Source organism: Amaranthus tricolor, chromosome 11, assembly GCF_026212465.1.
Source record: "Amaranthus tricolor cultivar Red isolate AtriRed21 chromosome 11, ASM2621246v1, whole genome shotgun sequence".
Taxonomy (NCBI): Eukaryota; Viridiplantae; Streptophyta; class Magnoliopsida; order Caryophyllales; family Amaranthaceae; genus Amaranthus; species Amaranthus tricolor.
The window spans coordinates 26,620,069-26,640,661 of NC_080057.1; the positions used below are offsets into that span (position 1 = coordinate 26,620,069).

Below are 20,593 nucleotides of genomic sequence, written 5' to 3' on the forward strand. Positions count from 1 at the left end.
TTGTAGTCTGTCTGTCCTGTTGGGGCTTGGTTGCTGTTCCTTGTGATGTTCTTGGCTTCCTTGGCCTTGCTAGTTGTTTTTAGGCCCATAACTGATTGTTGAGGCGTATCCATGGGGGTCTCTTGTGTTCCATGTGCATTTGGCGTAGATGAAAAGTCCAAAGCACTGTCTTGTTCCTTCAGGCCCTTGGTGCTGTTCCCAGTCTTTGATACCATATTTGTATCAACTGTCGACCCGGCCTTTTGTTACCTTGTATGCTGATGACGATAATTTTGGAAGATGAACATGCATAGAAGCTTTGTTTTTGACGACAATGAAAATTCAAGTTGGAGTTGTGATACGTTGCGTTGGGATTACTGTGGAGGGTCGCTTTTGGAGTTGGGATTTTTATACTGCATATTCGTTAGCCCCCTTTGTAAATTTCGAGTCGGTCTGTTAGTTCCAGGGAGGCTTATTTGCTTTTTCACTCAACCATACGAAAGAGGGAAATATGTTACCGTCTTAATTACCATGATGAAATACTTTTTTCATATATTTCTACGATATAAACTCGTATTACTATTCCGCAAACAGGTCTAACATTACATGCTCCAACTAACATAAGATTCGATTTTCACCAAAACTTCTTTAAACACTATTATAACTAAGTGAGAATTGAATTCAAAATCTTTATCCGGAGAAAGTGGTATTTTATTTGTTCTAATTGAGATAGATCAAATCTCTTTAACACTCTTTTAATTTCACAGCAATTAAGGATTATATTGCATTGATATTTTAGACTGCTTAGTAGTATTTTTTTTACAATACATATCGAACATAAAATATCCGAGTGTCCGAGTAATAATTGGTTAGCATTGACTATTTTTCATACCAATAAATTAGTGAATTATTAATAATATAGTGGAGGATAAAAAGACCAAATTTTATCTGAATTTAAGTTTAAACTCTTCTGACACATATAAAAATCGAATTTAAATGAAAATTTAAATACATATTAAATTTAAAATAAAATAGTCAAAATAATATTCAAAAAGAAAAAATGAATTTAAATATTGAGTATAAAATAATTACTCTCTTGACTGCAAACTTTACTTATCAAACATTGAAATTTAAAAAGACTCATCTCTTATCTAGCAACATGCCAATAATATTTCATTAATGTTATTAAATAGTTTTAATTTTGATTGAAATTTGAAGAGTCAATATTATTATTATTATTATTATTATTATTATTATTATTATTATTATTATTGATAACCCATCTATTATTAAAAAATCTAAAAAAATTAACAAGTAAAGAACTAAGCTATTACCAATTGAAAAGATAAAGTAGAAAAAAGATTGTTTGACATCATCATCATTCATCAAGAGAAATTAAAAAAGATTTATTAATTATTAGTCCACCTACAACTTACTCGTTTCGATATTAAAGAATTAGTTTCACTTTACTTTTAGTTTATACTATTAAATTTGTCTAACTTTTACTATTAAATTTGTCTAATTTTTATTTTTGACTATAATTCACACTCTCTTTTAATTCTCATCCACATATATAAGTAATATAACTTACATTTTCATTTTATGAACTCTGTTTTTTTATTTTCCCATAGACTATACATATTTAATTATTTATGATTTTTGCCTAATTTTCTTGATTTTCACCTCCATATATACTTAGAGCCTATTTATTTGGAACAGTAAAGTATATAACATTTTGAATACCAAAAAATACCATTACTAATATTTTTTTATATATAACAAAAGTCAACAAGAAAAACAATGTTAAAATATTACGGTTGCTAGGTGGATATATCAAAATACATAATTTGACTAACTATCTTCCATTAAAGTATTAGTTGATACCTTGAGGCATTGAGTCATGTAGTTGAGATCAAGTATTTTTGAGTAGGTGTCTACATCTTCCCATATAAGTGTCTATCTATTTCTATATAACCGACTTTTCACATTTCATTTTATTATTAATTGGCTTTTATTTAATTAGAAATAAGTGTAAAATTTACGGATTTTGTATTTTTCTTCGGATGAAGCGAGTATGAGTATGAATCGTTGGGTTGCGGATGGATATGTATGAATATAAAAATTTTACCCGTCATAAATAATGAATAAATGGTGGGTATGAGGTCGCTCACAATTTCACATAAAAAAATATATAATTTAATGAGTTATTTAATAAAGTTCATTATATCCAAAATGAAAGAATTACAAAATTTCTAAAACCATCAAAAATAGACATATCTCCTTTTGTCCCTACTAAATTATATCCAAAATGAAAGAATTACAAAATTTCTAAACCATCAAAAGTAGACATATCTCCTTTTGTCCCTACTAAATCCATATATTATAAATTGGAAAATTTATCCAGAATAATCCAACCTATTCACGATTTTCCTACAATAATCCCAACTATCGATTAACCATGAATAATCCGAACTTAAAGGGGTCTTTGCCTTGGGTACACCCGGGTGACCTGCTACCTATTGTAGCAAGTCATTTTGAATATAAAAAAAAAAGATAAATATTTTAAAAAATGGAAAATTTACCCAGAATAATCCAACCTATTTACGATTTTCCTACAATAATCCCGACTAAATGCCAGAAAATTACCTGTTGCACCGGTAAAAACAAGAGCAACAACAGCACAGGTTAAGTGAGTCAATAGTTGAGATTATTCATGGTTAATCGATAGTTGGGATTATTGTAGGAAAATCGTGAATAGGTTGGATTATTCTGGGTAAATTTTCCTTATAAATTTATCGTGCTCATTTTACACTTATCTTTTGGTAAGTTTTTTATTTATTTTAATCATATTTACAAATTTATTAATCTATTTATTTGATTGACTTTTATTTTTTTTTTTTTATCTTATTCTCTAATTATAAATTAATGCTTCTATTAAATTAAAATAGTACAATTTCGTAGGACTAATGGAAGTACTTATATACTTTTTTTTTTATTAGAGCCTTATAGAACGTTAAAGGAACTTACTTAAGCAAAACCTTTTATTTATGGTTGAAGCCCCAATATATTATGTATAATCTCACACTCCCTCGTACAAAAGTATTTAGAGTTAAAAGTGTAGATACAATAAATGTATACTCATACTTGACGCTAATATTTCCGTTTTAAAGAAGTGACAGATGAAATTCAAATCTTTGATTTGGGCTTGTGAATTGTGATACCATCTTAAAAAATCAACTAAAACATAAGTTTAAATTGATAATTAAGTTGGTTTCTTAATAGAGGAAGAAAAGAAATAAGTGAAAATTAAACTTAAGATCTTTCTGAATATGTAAGAATCAAACCCAAAACTTTTTTTAAAAGTAATTTTTTTATTCTAACTAAAACAAAACTCGATTTTCATACTTCCTATATTTGTACAGTATAGTAATAGTACTACTAACCCACTTAAGGAACAAAAAAATTGTCTCTTTTTCTTTCGTGCTTTCTTTACATCTATAAATGCCCCACTTAACTGAAAAATATTTTTGTCTCCTACTTTCTCTTGCTTTTCTTTTTCTCTTGTTTATGGAAATAATTCATAAAAAAAACACAAAAATGATTTAGCTACAATATCATCATTATAAGATCATAATCTTGGTGTTAGAAAATGAGGTTGAGATCACCAATTTTTATGTATTTATTTGGTAGAAGAAGTCTTATAATAAAGTTCTCACAACTTGGTGAATTCTTATATGAATTGGTTTCAGTCATATCTTCTGTTATTCATCAAATTTCTTCATCTATGGAAGTACCCATCAACAATTCTTCACTTTATTCTTCATCAATCAGATTTACGTATACTGGAAATTCCAGTCTTATTGCTATGTAGTATTAATTAAATATTTATTTTTCTATTAATTAGTATTTGGTTTTTAGATTTCATAATATTAATTAAATGTTGTTGTTTTCGATTCTGGGGTGTGGAGTATGTATGAATTATAATCATGGGTTCCAGATTTAATTGTTTATAATGATATTATTAGATGTTTTTTATTTTAATTTCGGAATAGGGAATAATTTCTTAAATATAAGAGAGGATGGAGATGGTAATAAAAATTGTTGATTGACGTAGTGATCGACAACTTTTTATTTCATTCTTCGTGATTTGTGAGAGTACAAATGGTGAATGGGGTGAGACTAAAAAGATGAGAAAAATTGGTTAAAAAAAAATTATATTTCATGGAAAAGTTGCACATGATTAAAAATATGGATTAGGATTAAAAATAAAAGTGGAGTAAATTCAATAGGACATTAAAAAGAAAAAATTAGGCAATTTAAAGAGAGTAAATAAATATATTATTCCTCCATTTTGAAATACTTGTTACTGATGGTGACATATTCAGTGGAGAAATATTACTATCCGTAGCAAGTATAATAAAACGTATAATTACTAGTAAATCATGTGTAAAATTGGAGATAATATTATCTATCTACAAGCAATTTTAAAAGATCTTTTTTTATAAGAATAATGTTGCATTTTGGTAGAAGTCAAAAAAGTGGCATTAAGTGTCAATTTCCAAGGCATTAAGAAAAGAAGGTTCTCTTTGTATTGTGTATAGAAGTACTAGTAGAAATGTGACTAAAATGATTCTCTTTGCAAATGATCAATTTGGTGGAATATAGGATTATACTTACATTGATTTGTCAATATCAAAATACATGAACTCTAAAAATTATCTTATACTAACATCTTATCCAACCCAACCCGAAAGGAGCACACGATGAAATTCAATGCGAAACATAGCCTTTACTAATACGTCAGATATTTACTGTAATTCTAAAAGTTAAACAACACTCGAATTTTTGATTGAAAAGATTGAATAATGAATATTAGAATACACCATGAAAGTTACGATGCATTAACAAAAGGTCTTAACTTTACATATTTACGAGATGATAGAGTAGGAGAGACAACGAGGTGTTGACTCATCATCGTTCATATCGATCCCAAATTCACCAAGAGATAAAAATGACTAAATGCACTAATAGGAAGCTATAGACTTGGTACACAACCTTTTACCAAATGCAATGAACAATTACATGTTATACTCATAGCATCACTTCTTCACACCTTCAAATGATAATGCCTCACAATTACATTTTCCCCATTACATAATCCATCACATCCACCAGGAAATCTGAAACAAAAACCAGGGAAAAATATGGTAAGATAACTTCATTAATGGAGTGAAATACAAATAAAATAAAATAAAAAGAGTTAAAGTTCGTTCTGAAAATCTTTGCTCGAATTCGAAGGAGTTGTTTTTGATCAAGTCGGGTCGTGTTCTTTGCTTAGGTCTTCAGGGGGCTATTTTGAACAAACGCAGATTCATTTCATAGCATTTCAAGATTTCAGGTTCAAATTTTCCGTCTTGTTTTGGGTCAGGTCAAAATTTGATGGCCAAGCATCCCATAGAAAAAAATGCAGATGTCATTGCAATAGCGCTAACCTTGCGGTTTTACGACTCATTTCGCAGATATCGCAATCTGAATTATTAACTTATGAAATACATTTTATCTTAGTAATTAAAGTTTTCTAGACCATATATGTAAATTAAAGCTTATAACAGGCTTTTTAGAACGTAATACCCCTTTAAAAAGACATATGTTAGAATAAAAACTTATAATGGTTGTTACTCCATGGTTTTAAATCACATCTTACGTGACGGGGATTTGAAGTTCGATAAGCTCAAAGTCCATTATGAAACGGCCGTTATGTTACGGAACAATCTCATTTACGATATTGCGTCTTAAAACATAAAAGGATGAAAAGACGAACAAAACTTCATGTCTTGACTAGCACACATGTAAAAGCTCGATTTTTAGATTGAAGGAGCAGATTTACCAGCATCTTCCTTGGTGAAGCATAGGGCAGGTGTGATTCTGAATACATTGCCATAAAATCCTCCTTTTCCGACCAATACTCCCAATTCTATACAGTTCAAATGAAGAAACATAGTCAATGGAAAAGCTTATAACACAAGCTCGAAGAACACGAGCAGTTTCACATGATTCGATAATCGCCTCGCAAATCTCGAATCGAAAAGCAAATTATGATCGGTTTTAGGCTATTTTTGAACCATTTTGAGCGAATCCAAAAGTCACAAGGCGAACTAATTAGCGAATTATGTTTCACTGAACACGAGAATAACAATGTCCAAAGAAGCGGGTGGGGGGAGCACACACCTTTCATTTGGTCCATTACATGAAGTATCTCGGCTTTTGCTGGTGTTTTCTTTTCGCGATCTGTAACTAGTTCGACCCCTAGCATCAATCCCCTTCCTCTCACGTCACCAATTACTACGATGGATATCGAGAAAAGAAAAAATATCAGCATGTTAAGTGAAAATTTCGAAAGAAAAACAATTTTACCCGAATGAGGGCAAGTGACCTACAGTCGTATTTGTCCATCAGAGTTGCGAGTCGTTTTTTGAGATGAGTACCAACGACACGAGCATTTTCTTGAAGCCTTTCCTTCTCGATCACTTTGAGAACAGCATGTCCTGCAGAAGTGCAGACAGGGTTTCCACCAAACGTGTTGAGATAACTACGACGAGTTAGGACACTTGCGATTTCCGGTGTGGTTACTACTGCACCGAGGGGAATGCCATTCCCTATACCCTGAAAAATCAAAATCAAAACACTGAAAAAAGTGAGACAAGAATCTATCTAAATTTTGAAAATGTTCAAATAGAACATAAGTAGCCTTATCCAAGTGTTTTTAGTTGTAAATAACAAGAACACGATTGTGCTTCAAACAACCAATGCTTTCAGATAAAACTGTCAGTCGAGTTTGACCCAAAGAGTCATAAATTTGTTATTATTTTACTTCTATCGATACAAAATAGCTAAAAAATACTGAGCACTGTCACATAATTCATTAATCTTCTTGCGAATCGCGAATCAAAGGAAGCAAACTATGGTCGGTTTTGGGCTATTTTCCTGTCATTTTGACCGAAATCGTGAATCCAAAAAGAGAATTAACTGTCGAATTATGTTACACTGATACTGTGAAATATTTTCCATTAAAATTTAAAGCAACTTTTTCCTATTATATTGGGTCAACAAGTGCTTTCGGTCATACTTGTGGAATATTAACTTAAATAAAGGAATTTACGAAAAAATAGTAGGTTATAGCTCGAAAAGGTTTATGCCGAGAAAAATAGGTTAAGTTTGCACCTGACTTTCCTCGGTCATATTACCAACAAGAACAGGAAGTACCAACCTTCGCCATGGTAACAATATCGGGGACAACCCCATGACTCTCGAAACCCCAAAAGTGACTCCCAGTGCGAGCAAATCCCGCTTGAACTTCATCTGCTATGAAAAGTCCTCCGGCTTGCTTTACAATGTCATATACACTAGAAAGATAGCCAGGGGCCAATTCTATGATGCCTCCAACTCCCTGCAACATAAATACAACAGTAAATTAGTATATGTCCGATAAATGTAAGCAAAAACCCGACACCATTTGTTTGCTTTGACGTTGTTTTCTTCACCCGATTCCAAACCCAACCACCCAATTGAATATATTTTCAGCACTAACCTGAATGGCTTCACAGATGAAACCTGCGACATGACCAGATGTCCCGAATTGGATGATATCCTGAACATCTTTTGCATACATTTTTCCGTCTACTCCAAACAGACCTCTGTAAGGATCAGGATTCATGGCATGGTGGACTCCGGTCTGTCACAGTCACAGATTCGGTTATGAGAAAATTAGAAGATCGGCAAGCATTAGATCATGTGCACTTTTAATTTATGAGAAGTTGCAGATGATATTGGGGGGTGTTTGGCAAAATGGCTCATTAAGCAATTTTTAGTTTATTTTGATACATATGGAAGGTTGAGTTGGCAAACCAGCTAGTTCTAATGTTTGGTAAACTAGTTGATTGAAACAACAACATATTGATATGAATAAGCTGTTTTTGAACACAGCTGATCAAACTCGTTAATAAAATTAGTTAGTCAAATCAGCCACTGTAATCGGCTATCAGCCGTTTGCCAAACACCCAATCGAAAACAACCTCTTTGTTATCACTAACGAGGGTAAAGTTGAGTACATTTGACCCTCCAAACTGCAGGTGGGATCCACTTTATGACATTGGGGTTATGAAATGTTGTTGAATCCTAGAGCAATAAACGAAAACAAAAACCCAAAATGGAGTCGATAAATTGAGTATGAAGCCGAAAGAAGCAGATATTTGAACCTGAGTGACATTGAACTTCCAATTGCATTGAGCAGTGGTACCCATCGTTCCAGCAGCATTTCCATGGTAAGCATTCCTCAATGATATAATATCCTGGCATCCAGTATACAATCTTGCCATCATTAAGGCCAACTCATTTGCTTCTGTTCCGGAGTTTGTAAAGAACACAACCTGCACCATTAAGAACATTCAGAGATTAATCAGTAGAAATGTAGATACTAAGTACAAATTCATCGCCAACAATTTTCCCTCGGTTTAGAAAATCAGTAAAAATTTGTACATACAAGTAGTATACAAAAATCAGATAATCAATGAAGAAATTAGAAACTAATAAAATAGGCGAATTATGAAAACGTCAGTTTCTTCAATCAAGCAAGCCTATTATGAAAACTAGAGGTGTTCAAAACAGACCCGGTAACCCGATATTTACCGACCTTGTAATTAAACCCGACTTAACTTGACTTCAAAACGAATTTAAAATTATGCAAAAAATCAATGTGGAAATAAAACCTGATTTTAAACCGACCTGAAACATGTGATCCGAAATGGACCCGATGACCCGAATAAACAGATCTAATAAAAACATGTGTTAAACTATCATTATCAAATTTAGTCACTTCATTTAGAAAATGCAATCTAGTGAGTGAAGAATCTCATACAGGTTATAACTGGGGTAAATTAGAAACAAAACATCATATCATAGGGCAAATGAAAAATAATCTATCAAACTGGCTACATCATGAATGCATCTTTTCCCTTCAATCCTTGACGTGGGTGGTGAGATTGATGTGGGTGGTGAGAATTAAACCCTTGTCGCAAAGGTGAAAAAGAAAAGCCTTCAAACAATAGACCAGCCCATGATTCTCGGCTAAAAGGTAGCTTCATTTTATGCTTTAACACGAAACTTTCAAATCAAGGCTTTTTCCATCATACATGTAATGTAATCACTAGTGAATCAACTAAAATCATGCCATAAAGACATACTCACTGTCTTTTCCTTTTAGAGTCCGCTTGAATTGAGGGTAAATATTTAAAAGGTAAATAAAAGTCAAAATATGAAAACAAAGCTACAGTCCTATTATAACATTAATACACGTACTCCAATAAAGACTAGAAATAAACATCAACCAACTACTCCCAACCAACATTGAAAATTGTGTAAAAAGTAAACGAGAAGAACAAAAAAGAACGGAGAGAGTACACCTAAGGATAAAAGTACCCAAAAAGAAGATCATGACATACTTTAAGATCACCAGGCAATTTAGAGGCCAAAGCCTCAGCAAAATCAGCAATAGCTGGGTTTAGGTACAAGATTGTAGAGTGCTGCAAATGCTGCATTTGGTTGACGATGGCCGCGACCACATCCGGGTGGCAATGACCACAGCACACGGTAGCAATCCCTCCAAATGCATCCAAATATCTCCTGCCTTTGTCATCATACAGATACTGCATCCTCCCATCTACCACGTTCAGCTGTCCTCACAAAAAACAAATATATTGAATCAATAATACTATATAAATATTATTAAAAATTATCATTCTCTTAATGTGAAGAAAAAAAATATATATTTTGGAGACAAAGTATATAGCGTATTAACACAGATGCTGGTTGTTTGGTAAATGACTTTTTATACGCTTTTTGATTGGCTACTCAAACAGTAAAAAACTTTATTGGTAAACACAAATTCTTGTATGAGATCGTCTAACCGTAAGGCATGCCTCATACTTGGGAAAAATAGCCCAATAATAGAAACTTTTAGCTTTTGGGCTTCTTGTTTTCAGGTCGTCTCATCGTGAGACGGTCTTATACATGACGGGCTGGTAAGTAAATGACAAGTCAATATGAAAAACTTTTTAAAAGCCTTGTACAATTTCCAAACTTAAAGAGATTTTTCTAACAACATTGTATCTTTAACACTTAACATATACTACTTAATTTAATATTAAGCCTTCAATTTTATGGGGTCCTGTGCGATCGAATATATTGAGCAAACAAGTCTAACCATCATCAAATAGTAATTTACAAAACATCATAATTAACCTAGCAATGAAAATAGGGAAAAAAATTCATAATACAAATATATACAGATTTTGAAAAGAACAAATACATAGATCAACCCATATCTATAAGATTAGCATTTTTTTTTTTGGGAAAAGATACACATTTATTAAATTCAATTAACCCAACCAAAAGGATACCAAGTAAATTGTTTAGGCCAGCTTTTAATCAAACTTATTACTATTTAAAGGATGTTTACTGATTTGAGAATCAAGATTTGTGATTTCCTAAAGAACATGATTTAATTTGATATCAAAATCACATAAAGCTTTCAATACAATTCCTACTAGTTACAAATTACACCACTAATATAATTGGATCATAGAGAACTCTCATTGGGATGATGATGATGGTTTTTAAATATATAAATGCATTCTAAATTCAATTTGACAATTCAACCCATATAAATTAAAACATATCAAGATAGCTTAAATAACATTAGATGGCAATAATTAAGCAATTAAAACAAAATTAATATACTTTCTCTTGTAGAATGTACTACATGAGCGTAGCAAACTTAAAGTATACAAAATAAATTTAAGCAACAATCAATCACTAATCAATAAAGCTAATTATATAGTAAAAATTAAAAATTATACAATGTAAATACATTATTCACATAGATGAAGTAAAAATACACAATAAGTTAAAATAAAAATTAATTTTTATAGACCCAATTTGATTTAAATTTTTTCAAAGTACCACACAAAATCATTCAGAAAAATCATGATGAATAAATATAAAATTAATATTTTAAATTTACAAAATAAAAAAAAGAAAAAAAAACTTACAGGGTGATTATAGAAAGTGAACATAGAAGGGCTAAGAAACTCTTTGCGCTTCTTTAGGATCTCAGCAGAAGAGGGCCCACTATAAGGCGGCGGTGTGTAATCAAAAGCAGGCATCTTCGCCGTCACAGCCGCCGCCGCCTGCGATGAGTTGAAACGACGGATCCCACCATTTCCGGTCAATAATACCCCCCTGATTAGTTTTCCGACGTAACCCATCAATTATTTTCGATTTTTGTTCCGAAAAAGCAGAAATGTGTATAGATTATTGAGAAAAAAAGAAGAATGCCAAAAGATTATATGGGATGAGAATGGACACAGGTTATGACTTGAACTGATACTGGCAATATTAGCCAATAGGCTTATTCCACTTCCACATGCAGAGATTTCATCACGTGTCTCTGCAACGGACAAGAAGGGCATGTATCAAGAGCCCACGAAAAAAGGATAAATTGTATCATCATATGCATCAAAATTGATACCTTATGTAATTAAATTGTGCATTTAACCACAAAGTAAAAGGGCAATTAAGAATAATTGTTACCTTGTTTAAAAATTATTGAACGATAAATGCATAATTAACAAACAAAAAGCGAATAACATTTAACGCAATTATTGGTATATAATTTCTTTAATATTATAAATCTTGTATTTATTGATCTATATACTATAATTAGGGTCCATAATTTATTTTTCGTTGCGGACCTCTGAAATCTCTAGGCCAACCTTGTTAATAATTTTTATTTTGTTTATATCCTAACACGTCATGAGAATCCGTTGGATAGTAATGTAGATGCAACTCTTGTTCTATTAATCTATGGTGCTAAATGCTCCACTTTAAATGAAGAATGATTAAGATTCATTCGGTCTTCTAATATTTAATGTCCATCGAAAAAGTACTTAAAATGGTTACTTATAATATTTTTAATGTCTACCGAGAAACTTAGCCTATTAGCCTACTCACCATATTCTTAATGCTTACTTATAATATCTTTGATGTCTATCTACAATATACTGAATGCCCACTGAGTAAGTACTTACAATATTCTAAATGCCTACTTATAATATTTTTAATGTCTACCGACTTACTCTATATTTTTATTTTTGGACCAGCCCAATTAGAAATGATCTTTTAATGAGATGGTCTCTTACAAGAATTTGTAAATAAGATTTGCACTATAGATACTTTTACCATGTTGGCTCATATTATGTCTAAGGAAACAACGATTCAATCAAAAACTTAAGTGTACCGATATAGTTGAAATCAGACCTAATATTTAATTCTCTTTTAATAATACAACCATATAATTGACTCTGTCTTTTAGTCAATATCAAGTTTACTAAATGATATTTTATGAAAAAATGTGAAATATGTGAATAAAATGAAAAATAAGTTAATGTGTAGATGAGAATTTAAATAGAATATAGGTCATAAACAAAAATAAAATTTGGACAAATTTAATAGAGCGGACTAAAAAATGAGACGAATATTACCCTGTGTGTACATGGCGTAACAACTTTATTTTACAATTTTATTCTATATTAGTAATTATCCATACAATTCTGAAATCTTCTGAAACATGAAAAACATAAATAGATCATCATTTACATTATTCCTCAATCCATTTAAATTTAATATATTGTGATAAATTATGTGAAAACAATTTAACCACAATATTATGTATCAAATTCAAAGAAACAAAAGAGTACGTCGGTCTAAAGTGAACAACTCCTTAACCAAGAACCCTACAATTGGTTCGAACCACCCCATTACCAATACCACCCATTCTACTCATCTTTAACATTGCATTAGCAAAATCAGCAAAGAAAGTTTGCTGATTATTTGCATATGCTTGAACAAGAACATCAGTTTGGGACCCACTTCCGCTAAATAATACTTGATCTGTATGAATTAATCCAATAAAATTGGTTAAACCTTTGTAATAATCATTGTTAAAAACTTCTGGACTTTGATTATCAAAAGGAGCAAGATTGTCATCCCCAACATTAGGAGTTGATGGGCATATGTTTTGCAAGAATTGTGCAAATGAAGGTTGTATGTTTTGCTCGGTGTAAGCGCGGTCTCGAAAGCGTATGCACCTTGCTTGCCCTACGGTGTGCGCACCTGTTAAATAGATTAAGTTCGAGATTGTTGATCGTACGTAGATGCATTCAAAGGTGAAACAAAAGTTTACAATTCATGAGAGAATTTATCATAAGGATATAGTAGAAGAAAAAACCCTTAATCACTAGACTAATCTATTTAATATTTTTTTAATCTGTCTTATTTTTGTTGAATTTGAAAGAACTCGCAATAATAAAAACAACAAATTATGGATTATAAGAGGATCAAAAATGAATTGAAGAGGGAGTGAATAATCTAATTACGATCCAAACACTAATACATCATTCTGATTTACTTGTAATATTAGAGTTTTTACAACTATTTATCATTTAAATTTATTTTATTTATTACAATTAATATGTAAAAACTTATATGATCAAATGAAATCTTATTAAAATTTTTAGTTGTAAATTTTCATAATATTAATTTTTTGAAATTTTTAATTACGCATAATTGAAGATATAAAATTGTCAAAATAATACATAAGATTGTCTAAAATAGTAAAATATAACAAGTATAATATAAAGGATGTAATATGTAGATGAACATATTCGTTTTATTACGCCAATATCATTAACTTTCCACCTAAGCATCTACCTATGCATGTTTGAAGAGGTCATATGTATAAAACTCAAAAGTCAAAACCATATAGATCTTAATTTACACTAGGCTAGTAGAAAAAAAAAAAAAAAAGAAAAAAAAAAAAAAGCTATCTACCACGTAACATATATTTCAGTTTTTTAATTACGCAGCATAAAAGTGATGGAAAAAAAATTATCTATTTAGATTTCAAGTGATACGTTATCTACATAATAGACATAAAGAAAAGGGGAGGCTACGGATATGTGAGAATCGAACTCATAACCTTACTTAGTAGTTTGAACTTGAAAGATAAAGTAGTATATTTTCTTTCTAATTAAGACAATAATTAAAAATAGAACTCAAGATCAATCGTACCCGAAAAATGGCACTTACTTTCAAATAAGACAAGACACGATTATCCTTCTTAAAATATTGATGTGTATGCTAGCTAAACTCATGCTTACACAACTGATAGGATAGGCATAGTATGAACATGCACTATCTTAACCCTAATTTAATAGCCATGTTGCTGGTAGTAGTTGGCTAAATTGAGTAATTTTCATACAATAAACATAATTATTATGTGTAGTTTAACTAAACACTCAATTATAACAGCAAAGAATAACATCACTTGAAGACTTTTTCTAAGCATTCATACATTTTTTTTTTGAAGAAAGTGAATAAGTCTAGTTAGATTATTATAAATTCGTTAATGAAAATAAACTTTTATTTTTATGTTATATAGAGATTAAAAAAAACTTTATTTGTTTTTTTACATGTTAAACTTCAACTTTTATATTGTTCACAAATTATATTTTAACTTTGTTTAGTGAATAATTTTTAATAAAAAATTAAATATACTATCACATGTTTTAATTCGCTAAATTTGAAAAGTCAGATAGCCATGAAGATCGGTATCTCCTAAAGATTTTCTATATAGTTTTTACTCATATAACTTAGAGATAACAACGGCTATATATTAAACATGTATTCACGTATGTATTTTGAGAAGTGTTGCATGTAACATTCATGACAACTATAGTTGACTCATAAAAAGTGGAGGTTATAGAGAGCAAAACCTGAAAGAGCAACTATGTCTTTGACAGAGAAACCTTTGTTGAAAAACAAAGACATGAGCATAGAAAGATCATCTGTTGCAAATGGAAGATTATTATCAGCTTCAGTTGCACTTGGTGTTGAAGTTGAATCTGTTCTTCCAAACTCAACTTTCCATGTGGGCCCACCAAGCTGCATGTATATATATATATATATATATATATATATATATATAATCAAAAACTATTAGATAAATAATTATATAAATACCATCTAATTTTTTAAACAATTGTTATTTCGACTAAAAAATTAAATTAATAGTTAACAGAGCGATCGATCTAAACGTATGAAAATTGATATTATACTCTATCACGTTTTCTTAAACGTGCACATTAGATGGATGGTTGAGCTATCATGTAGATGTATGTAAGTTATAACACATGACTTCTACCACTAAATTTCTATATAGAAAAATTTAATGCTAGTAGGCCTAACTATTATTTTCCATACACTTGAAATACAGATCAATCAACTCACTATAAATTCAGGTAAATATTGAGTATATAAATAACTTACAGCAACAACAGATTCTCTAGCAACAAGAGCTAATATATCAGCGCATGAAACAACACTAGCACAAGTTTCCTCAACTTGTTCTTTGATGAAATCTATTACTTCAAATCCTCGTAGAGAGTTAGCATTGTGGACAGACTCTTTTTCACCACCTGAGATATCTAATAGCACTGATGCATCACATCCCTATCACATAAATCAATATTTATTACTCAAAGAAATGCTCACAACTAGACATGTGGTTCAATCACCCCAAAAAAGCATTATTTTATTAACTTATATCATTAAGCAACTTTCTTCCTCTAAGCCTAGACTTAGGCAGGATTTCCACGTTAGATGTATGTTATCTCAAAAATAGTTTTGATTGTGAAAAGGTTATTTTTGATATGTTTAATTAAAAAGGTATATACCTAACAAGAGAATAGACAAAAATTACCCCAACAAAACAATCATGAAAATGAAGACGAAGCAAAGAAGCGCCCATACGAGGTTCATTAGCCACAACACTAGTAACAATAGATTTAACCGTAGCTTCGAAATTAGGGCACTTTGAACCATAAAAACTTGTAGATAGTCCATTTTGAGCATGGATTTTGGAGGTGAAAAACAAGAGAAGAGAGAACAAGCAAAGATAAGCAAACGACGTCGCATAATATGAATTAGCCATTATAGTTGTTTTTTAGCTTTAGATATTACAAATTGGAACTAGTTGTAAAAGAAACTTGGTATTAAACATGATGCTAAACAATTGAATTTATATGGAGTGTTGTAGTAAATAAACAAATTTTTTATACGCAAATTGAAAATTAGAGAAAAGGTCCACAATTACTTGTTTTATATCAATTTGACTTTGTACATGGACTTAAACAAATTAAGTTATATAATCTCATAGGTCTTTTTAAAGATTAACCAATTGTAAAAGTTAAATTGCGTATTGAATATTAAATAATTTAAAATAAGTATTTTTAAGTATAAATATAAGTTGAATTATTTAGTCCAATTTAAGATTGTCTCATGATAAGACCATCTTAAATGAAAATTATTTAACATAAAATTATATATTTTTTTTTAATGTAAAGTTGCAGAAGATATATATACTATTAAAACTATCAACCAAAAAAATTATTTATACAAAAATAAAGTTGTGAAAACTTAAACCTAAGTATATATACATAATAAGTGGCGAAACGTGGTCCAAAATTAAAGATGGATAGGGTTATATATATATATATATATATATATATATATATATATATATATATATATATATATTTTAGTTTGAAAGGGTTATATTCTAAACTTATGTAAAATAAAGTAGACAAATATTTGGCTCTTGACCTCTTAATTGGTTTAATTGGTTTTAAGACAATTAACTTTACCACCAAGTAAACCATTATTATATGATTTAAAGAAGAAAACTCAAGGGATAGGTGAAAATCTATGACAAAACATGTTTTTTAAGGGGAGAGAATTAATTTTTATGTAGGTAATGACCGGTGTAAAATTATTATTATAAGAGTGAAAGAAAAAAGTTTTTTATATCTATAAATCAAAATATAATTATCCAAAAGAGATAAAATAGTAGTTCAATTAGATAATGACAACTTGCTTTAGGTAAAATATCAATATCATGAATAGTTAGTAAATTTCTTATGAGTGTGAAATGAGGATGTATTTAATTCCGTCGAACTGGTCTAGAACCGTACATAGGAATAATTTTCCATTCATAATATCTTAGTATAGATATTAATTATATATAATAATAATAATAATAATAATAATAATAATAATAATAATAATTGTTCCGGCTGGTGGGAGAACAATCAACATTCTCCACTGTTGCGATGGGAATGTTTTTTAAGGTCCACAGTGAGTGTTAACCACTGAGGAGGCTTAAGTTGTTTTCTAGGCTGTTTCACTACGCCTTCCTGCACAAGACAACAAACGAGGTCCGGAGAGGGGTCTTTCGAGGGTCCTCCGGCAATGATTAAATCAGTAAAGTTTCAAGAGGATTACTGTTCAAGTTTGAGTGAGTATTTTGTGTGAGTTTTAATACAAGAAGATACGTTGCCCTTGGTGATGCATGACATCATGTATTTATATATAGTAGTGAGTCTTGGGAGAGAATCCCAAAACCCTAATGGCCGTTTTGACTTTTATCTTGAATTGAATCTTTTGGGGATCAGTAGAGAGAGAAGTAGGGTATCTCGTAGGCCTATGTGGCATTTGGTGATTTGCTGATCTTTGCACCATGGTCCCCACTCTCTGCCTTTTAGTACATTTTCCTAGGTAGAGTACGAGGTAGGTGTGGTGCCTCGCCTTATCCGAGTGTCGACAGTTTTTTGTATGTACGGCTGCAGTTGTCTTATGCCACATCATTATATTCGCTGTTATCAATCTGCAGGATTAACCATCCTGCAAGTATTTATATTCTTTTATCTCTCTGTAGGATTAACCATCCTACAGGTGTTTTGTGCTTCTTCTATCATTCTACAAGACTAATTACCCTGCAGGTGTTTTATGCTTCTTCTATCGTCCTGCAGTATTAAATATCTTACAGGTGTTTTATGCTTCTCCTATTATCTTGCAGGGTGAATCGTCTTGCAGGTATTTGAATTCCTTCTTCAAGATCTTAGGATTAGGGGTTACGTGTTCTATACATAATATAATAATAATAATAATAATAATAATAATAATAATATTTTCTATCTACCCGGTGCAGTTCAAATTGGCTCGGAGAGAATACTAATGTGTGGTTTTGTTTTCTAATTTGTGATTCGTTGTTAAATGTTCTTGTATTTACAAGTTCAACATGTAGTAGAAAATATAAATTACTGAATATATTTTCTTTTAAAGAAGTTTGGTAGTATAATTGGTTTAGTGAGACCATTTAAGTTTTAAGTTTAATTGTAATTTTTTATGGATAAGATACACTAAGTATGATGATAATGATATTTATGTCTCTAATGAAAATGACAATTGGCAAATTTAATTAGTAATTACAATGTCTAATGAATACATTTTTTTTGTCTTTTTCATTTACTTTTTGCACAATTTTTAAAGCCAATTTTGAGTTTTAATATCTTTAAATACGAATAATAAAAAATTATAAATAATACATAAAAAACATATATAAATTGAAACGGATCAAACAAAATTTCACATTAATATATTTTATCTTTTATTTAAAAATATTAATTAAATTTCTTTTTCGTTAAAGTGAAATATTCTAAACAGAAATAACTTTAAAGAAGGGAAGGGAGGGGAGTATAATAGTGTGTCGCAAATGCTTGTAGAGTTGTAGTTGACTGTTCCCACTTAGGAGTTCGGACCAGTTCTTTTAGCCGACCAAATTGCATTATAAGAGTATTGGGAAAATAACAAGTCAAAAATAAAAAATAACCCTTCCGCTATACTCTACGTGAAAGAACAAGTTAAAATAAAAAATGAGAAAATTTATATTCTCCTTATTTACTTTTACTAACAGTAAATAAAAAAATAATTATTTTTTTTAAAAACTATACTTTTTAATAAAAAAGTTATAATGAACAATATTCTATGTTATTAATAACAAGTAACATAATTTTTATCTGTGTTTCATGTAAAAAATCGTCACCTGATAAAATAATTTCAAAATAAAAAATTTGATATGATATAATTTTGTATTAACAAGTTCAAGTGTAAATATTACACATGTGGACATAAAAAAATATTTATATTGATCATCAATTTTAGCTTTCAGTTCACTTTATTTCAATTTTGTTCAATTCATTGTTTTCGATCTCTTATTTTCATAATTCTCATGATCTTACCCCTCATCATACACACCTCCTGGAATTCCCATAGACCTACATGCACTCATTATGGTGCACACAAATCACCAAACTTCAATGACTGTTAGGAATACTTTAGAAAAATACTCCTTAAATTGATATTATTCATGATTAATCAAAATTTACTATTATTATATGAAAAATAGCAAAAAAATTTATATTATTTACAATAATTTTTCCTAAAATTTGAGTTCCAAGTAAAATGAGATTTTGATGCTTCAATTATTCTCATATCCGTTTTCATTCTTTTTCATTTTCTTTTTAAAAGTGAAGGTAATTAGTTTTTCATTCAAAATTTTCATTTTAAAGCTTTTGTCAAATCAAATAATTGAAATTGAAGGATGTTTTTTTTTTTAAAAAAAAAAACTACCTTAATTAGACACTGCCTTACTGTAAGAGTTTTGAGTAAAAAATACAGCAAAATATAGGCAAAAAAAAATTGATTGATTTGAAATAATTGTGCAAAACATTGACCTTTTTGAGCAACAAAATGTATCAATATGTATAGTATGGGACTTTGGTACACTTTGCATTTGTAGTGTTGCTGATAATTTAACATGCCAGATTGCCAGGCTGTGTGTAACCGACACAATGAAGTTTTATACCTCCGTTCCATAATACTTGCTACATTTTCTATTTTTGAAAATTTCATATTACTTACTACATTTCTGTTTTTAGTAATAAAATAATCATTTAAAGTTTTATCTACCCCTATTATTATCCTACTCTAACTCTATACTCTATACTCTATAATAAAATATATACTATACTCTATAAAGTAACCTAACAACCTATTTTTCTTTATTCTTTTTCAATTAACAATAATAAAATATTATACTCTATAAAGTAAACAATTAGGTCAATCACTTTTCTTAATTCCCGTGCCCATGCAAATGTAGCAACAATTATGGAACGGAGGAAGTACGTACTTGTCAAATAAAGTACGGGATAGCAGTGTCTTGTTTTAGTTAGTAAACTAAATCGATTCAAAAATGTATTATTTTTTAGTCTTATCGAACTGACACTATTTAAATTGAAGTTGTATCCGAACCAATTGACAATCGAAAATGGGAAAAATGAACCCAAATTGTGACTGATTTTTGTAACTAACATATAACCGTTAACCGATATTACCCGAACCTAATAGTGACTGACCCGACTCATATCCGACCCGAATCTTGCTGGAAACCAAACTCGATCCGGCTAAAACCGACTTAACCGAAACGAAATTTTGATCGATACGCTTTAAACTTGAACCAATTTTTAGCATAAAAGAATGATCCACTCATATTCAATCATCTTATTAGTCAATATAATAAAGTGATGGATATTTTAATAAATTA

General features: G+C 30.2%; 2 protein-coding genes across 2 annotated transcripts; both read right to left on the reverse strand.

The window, feature by feature from the left end:
- Window positions 1-4,754: 4,754 nt before the first annotated feature.
- On the reverse strand, window positions 4,755-11,500 carry LOC130827818 (alanine--glyoxylate aminotransferase 2 homolog 3, mitochondrial-like). The gene is made up of 9 exons (XM_057693676.1): window positions 11,085-11,500; window positions 9,477-9,707; window positions 8,235-8,405; window positions 7,568-7,711; window positions 7,247-7,426; window positions 6,417-6,642; window positions 6,208-6,321; window positions 5,867-5,953; window positions 4,755-5,159 (listed from the first exon to the last, which is right to left on the reverse strand). The coding sequence occupies exons 1-9, from the start codon at window positions 11,298-11,300 to the stop codon at window positions 5,116-5,118; spliced, it is 1,413 nt and encodes a 470-aa protein (XP_057549659.1). The 5' UTR covers window positions 11,301-11,500; the 3' UTR covers window positions 4,755-5,115.
- A 1,087-nt stretch (window positions 11,501-12,587) lies between these two features.
- Window positions 12,588-16,144, reverse strand: LOC130827819 (cationic peroxidase 1-like). The gene is made up of 4 exons (XM_057693677.1): window positions 15,854-16,144; window positions 15,421-15,603; window positions 14,868-15,036; window positions 12,588-13,206 (listed from the first exon to the last, which is right to left on the reverse strand). The coding sequence occupies exons 1-4, from the start codon at window positions 16,082-16,084 to the stop codon at window positions 12,815-12,817; spliced, it is 975 nt and encodes a 324-aa protein (XP_057549660.1). The 5' UTR covers window positions 16,085-16,144; the 3' UTR covers window positions 12,588-12,814.
- Window positions 16,145-20,593: the final 4,449 nt, after the last annotated feature.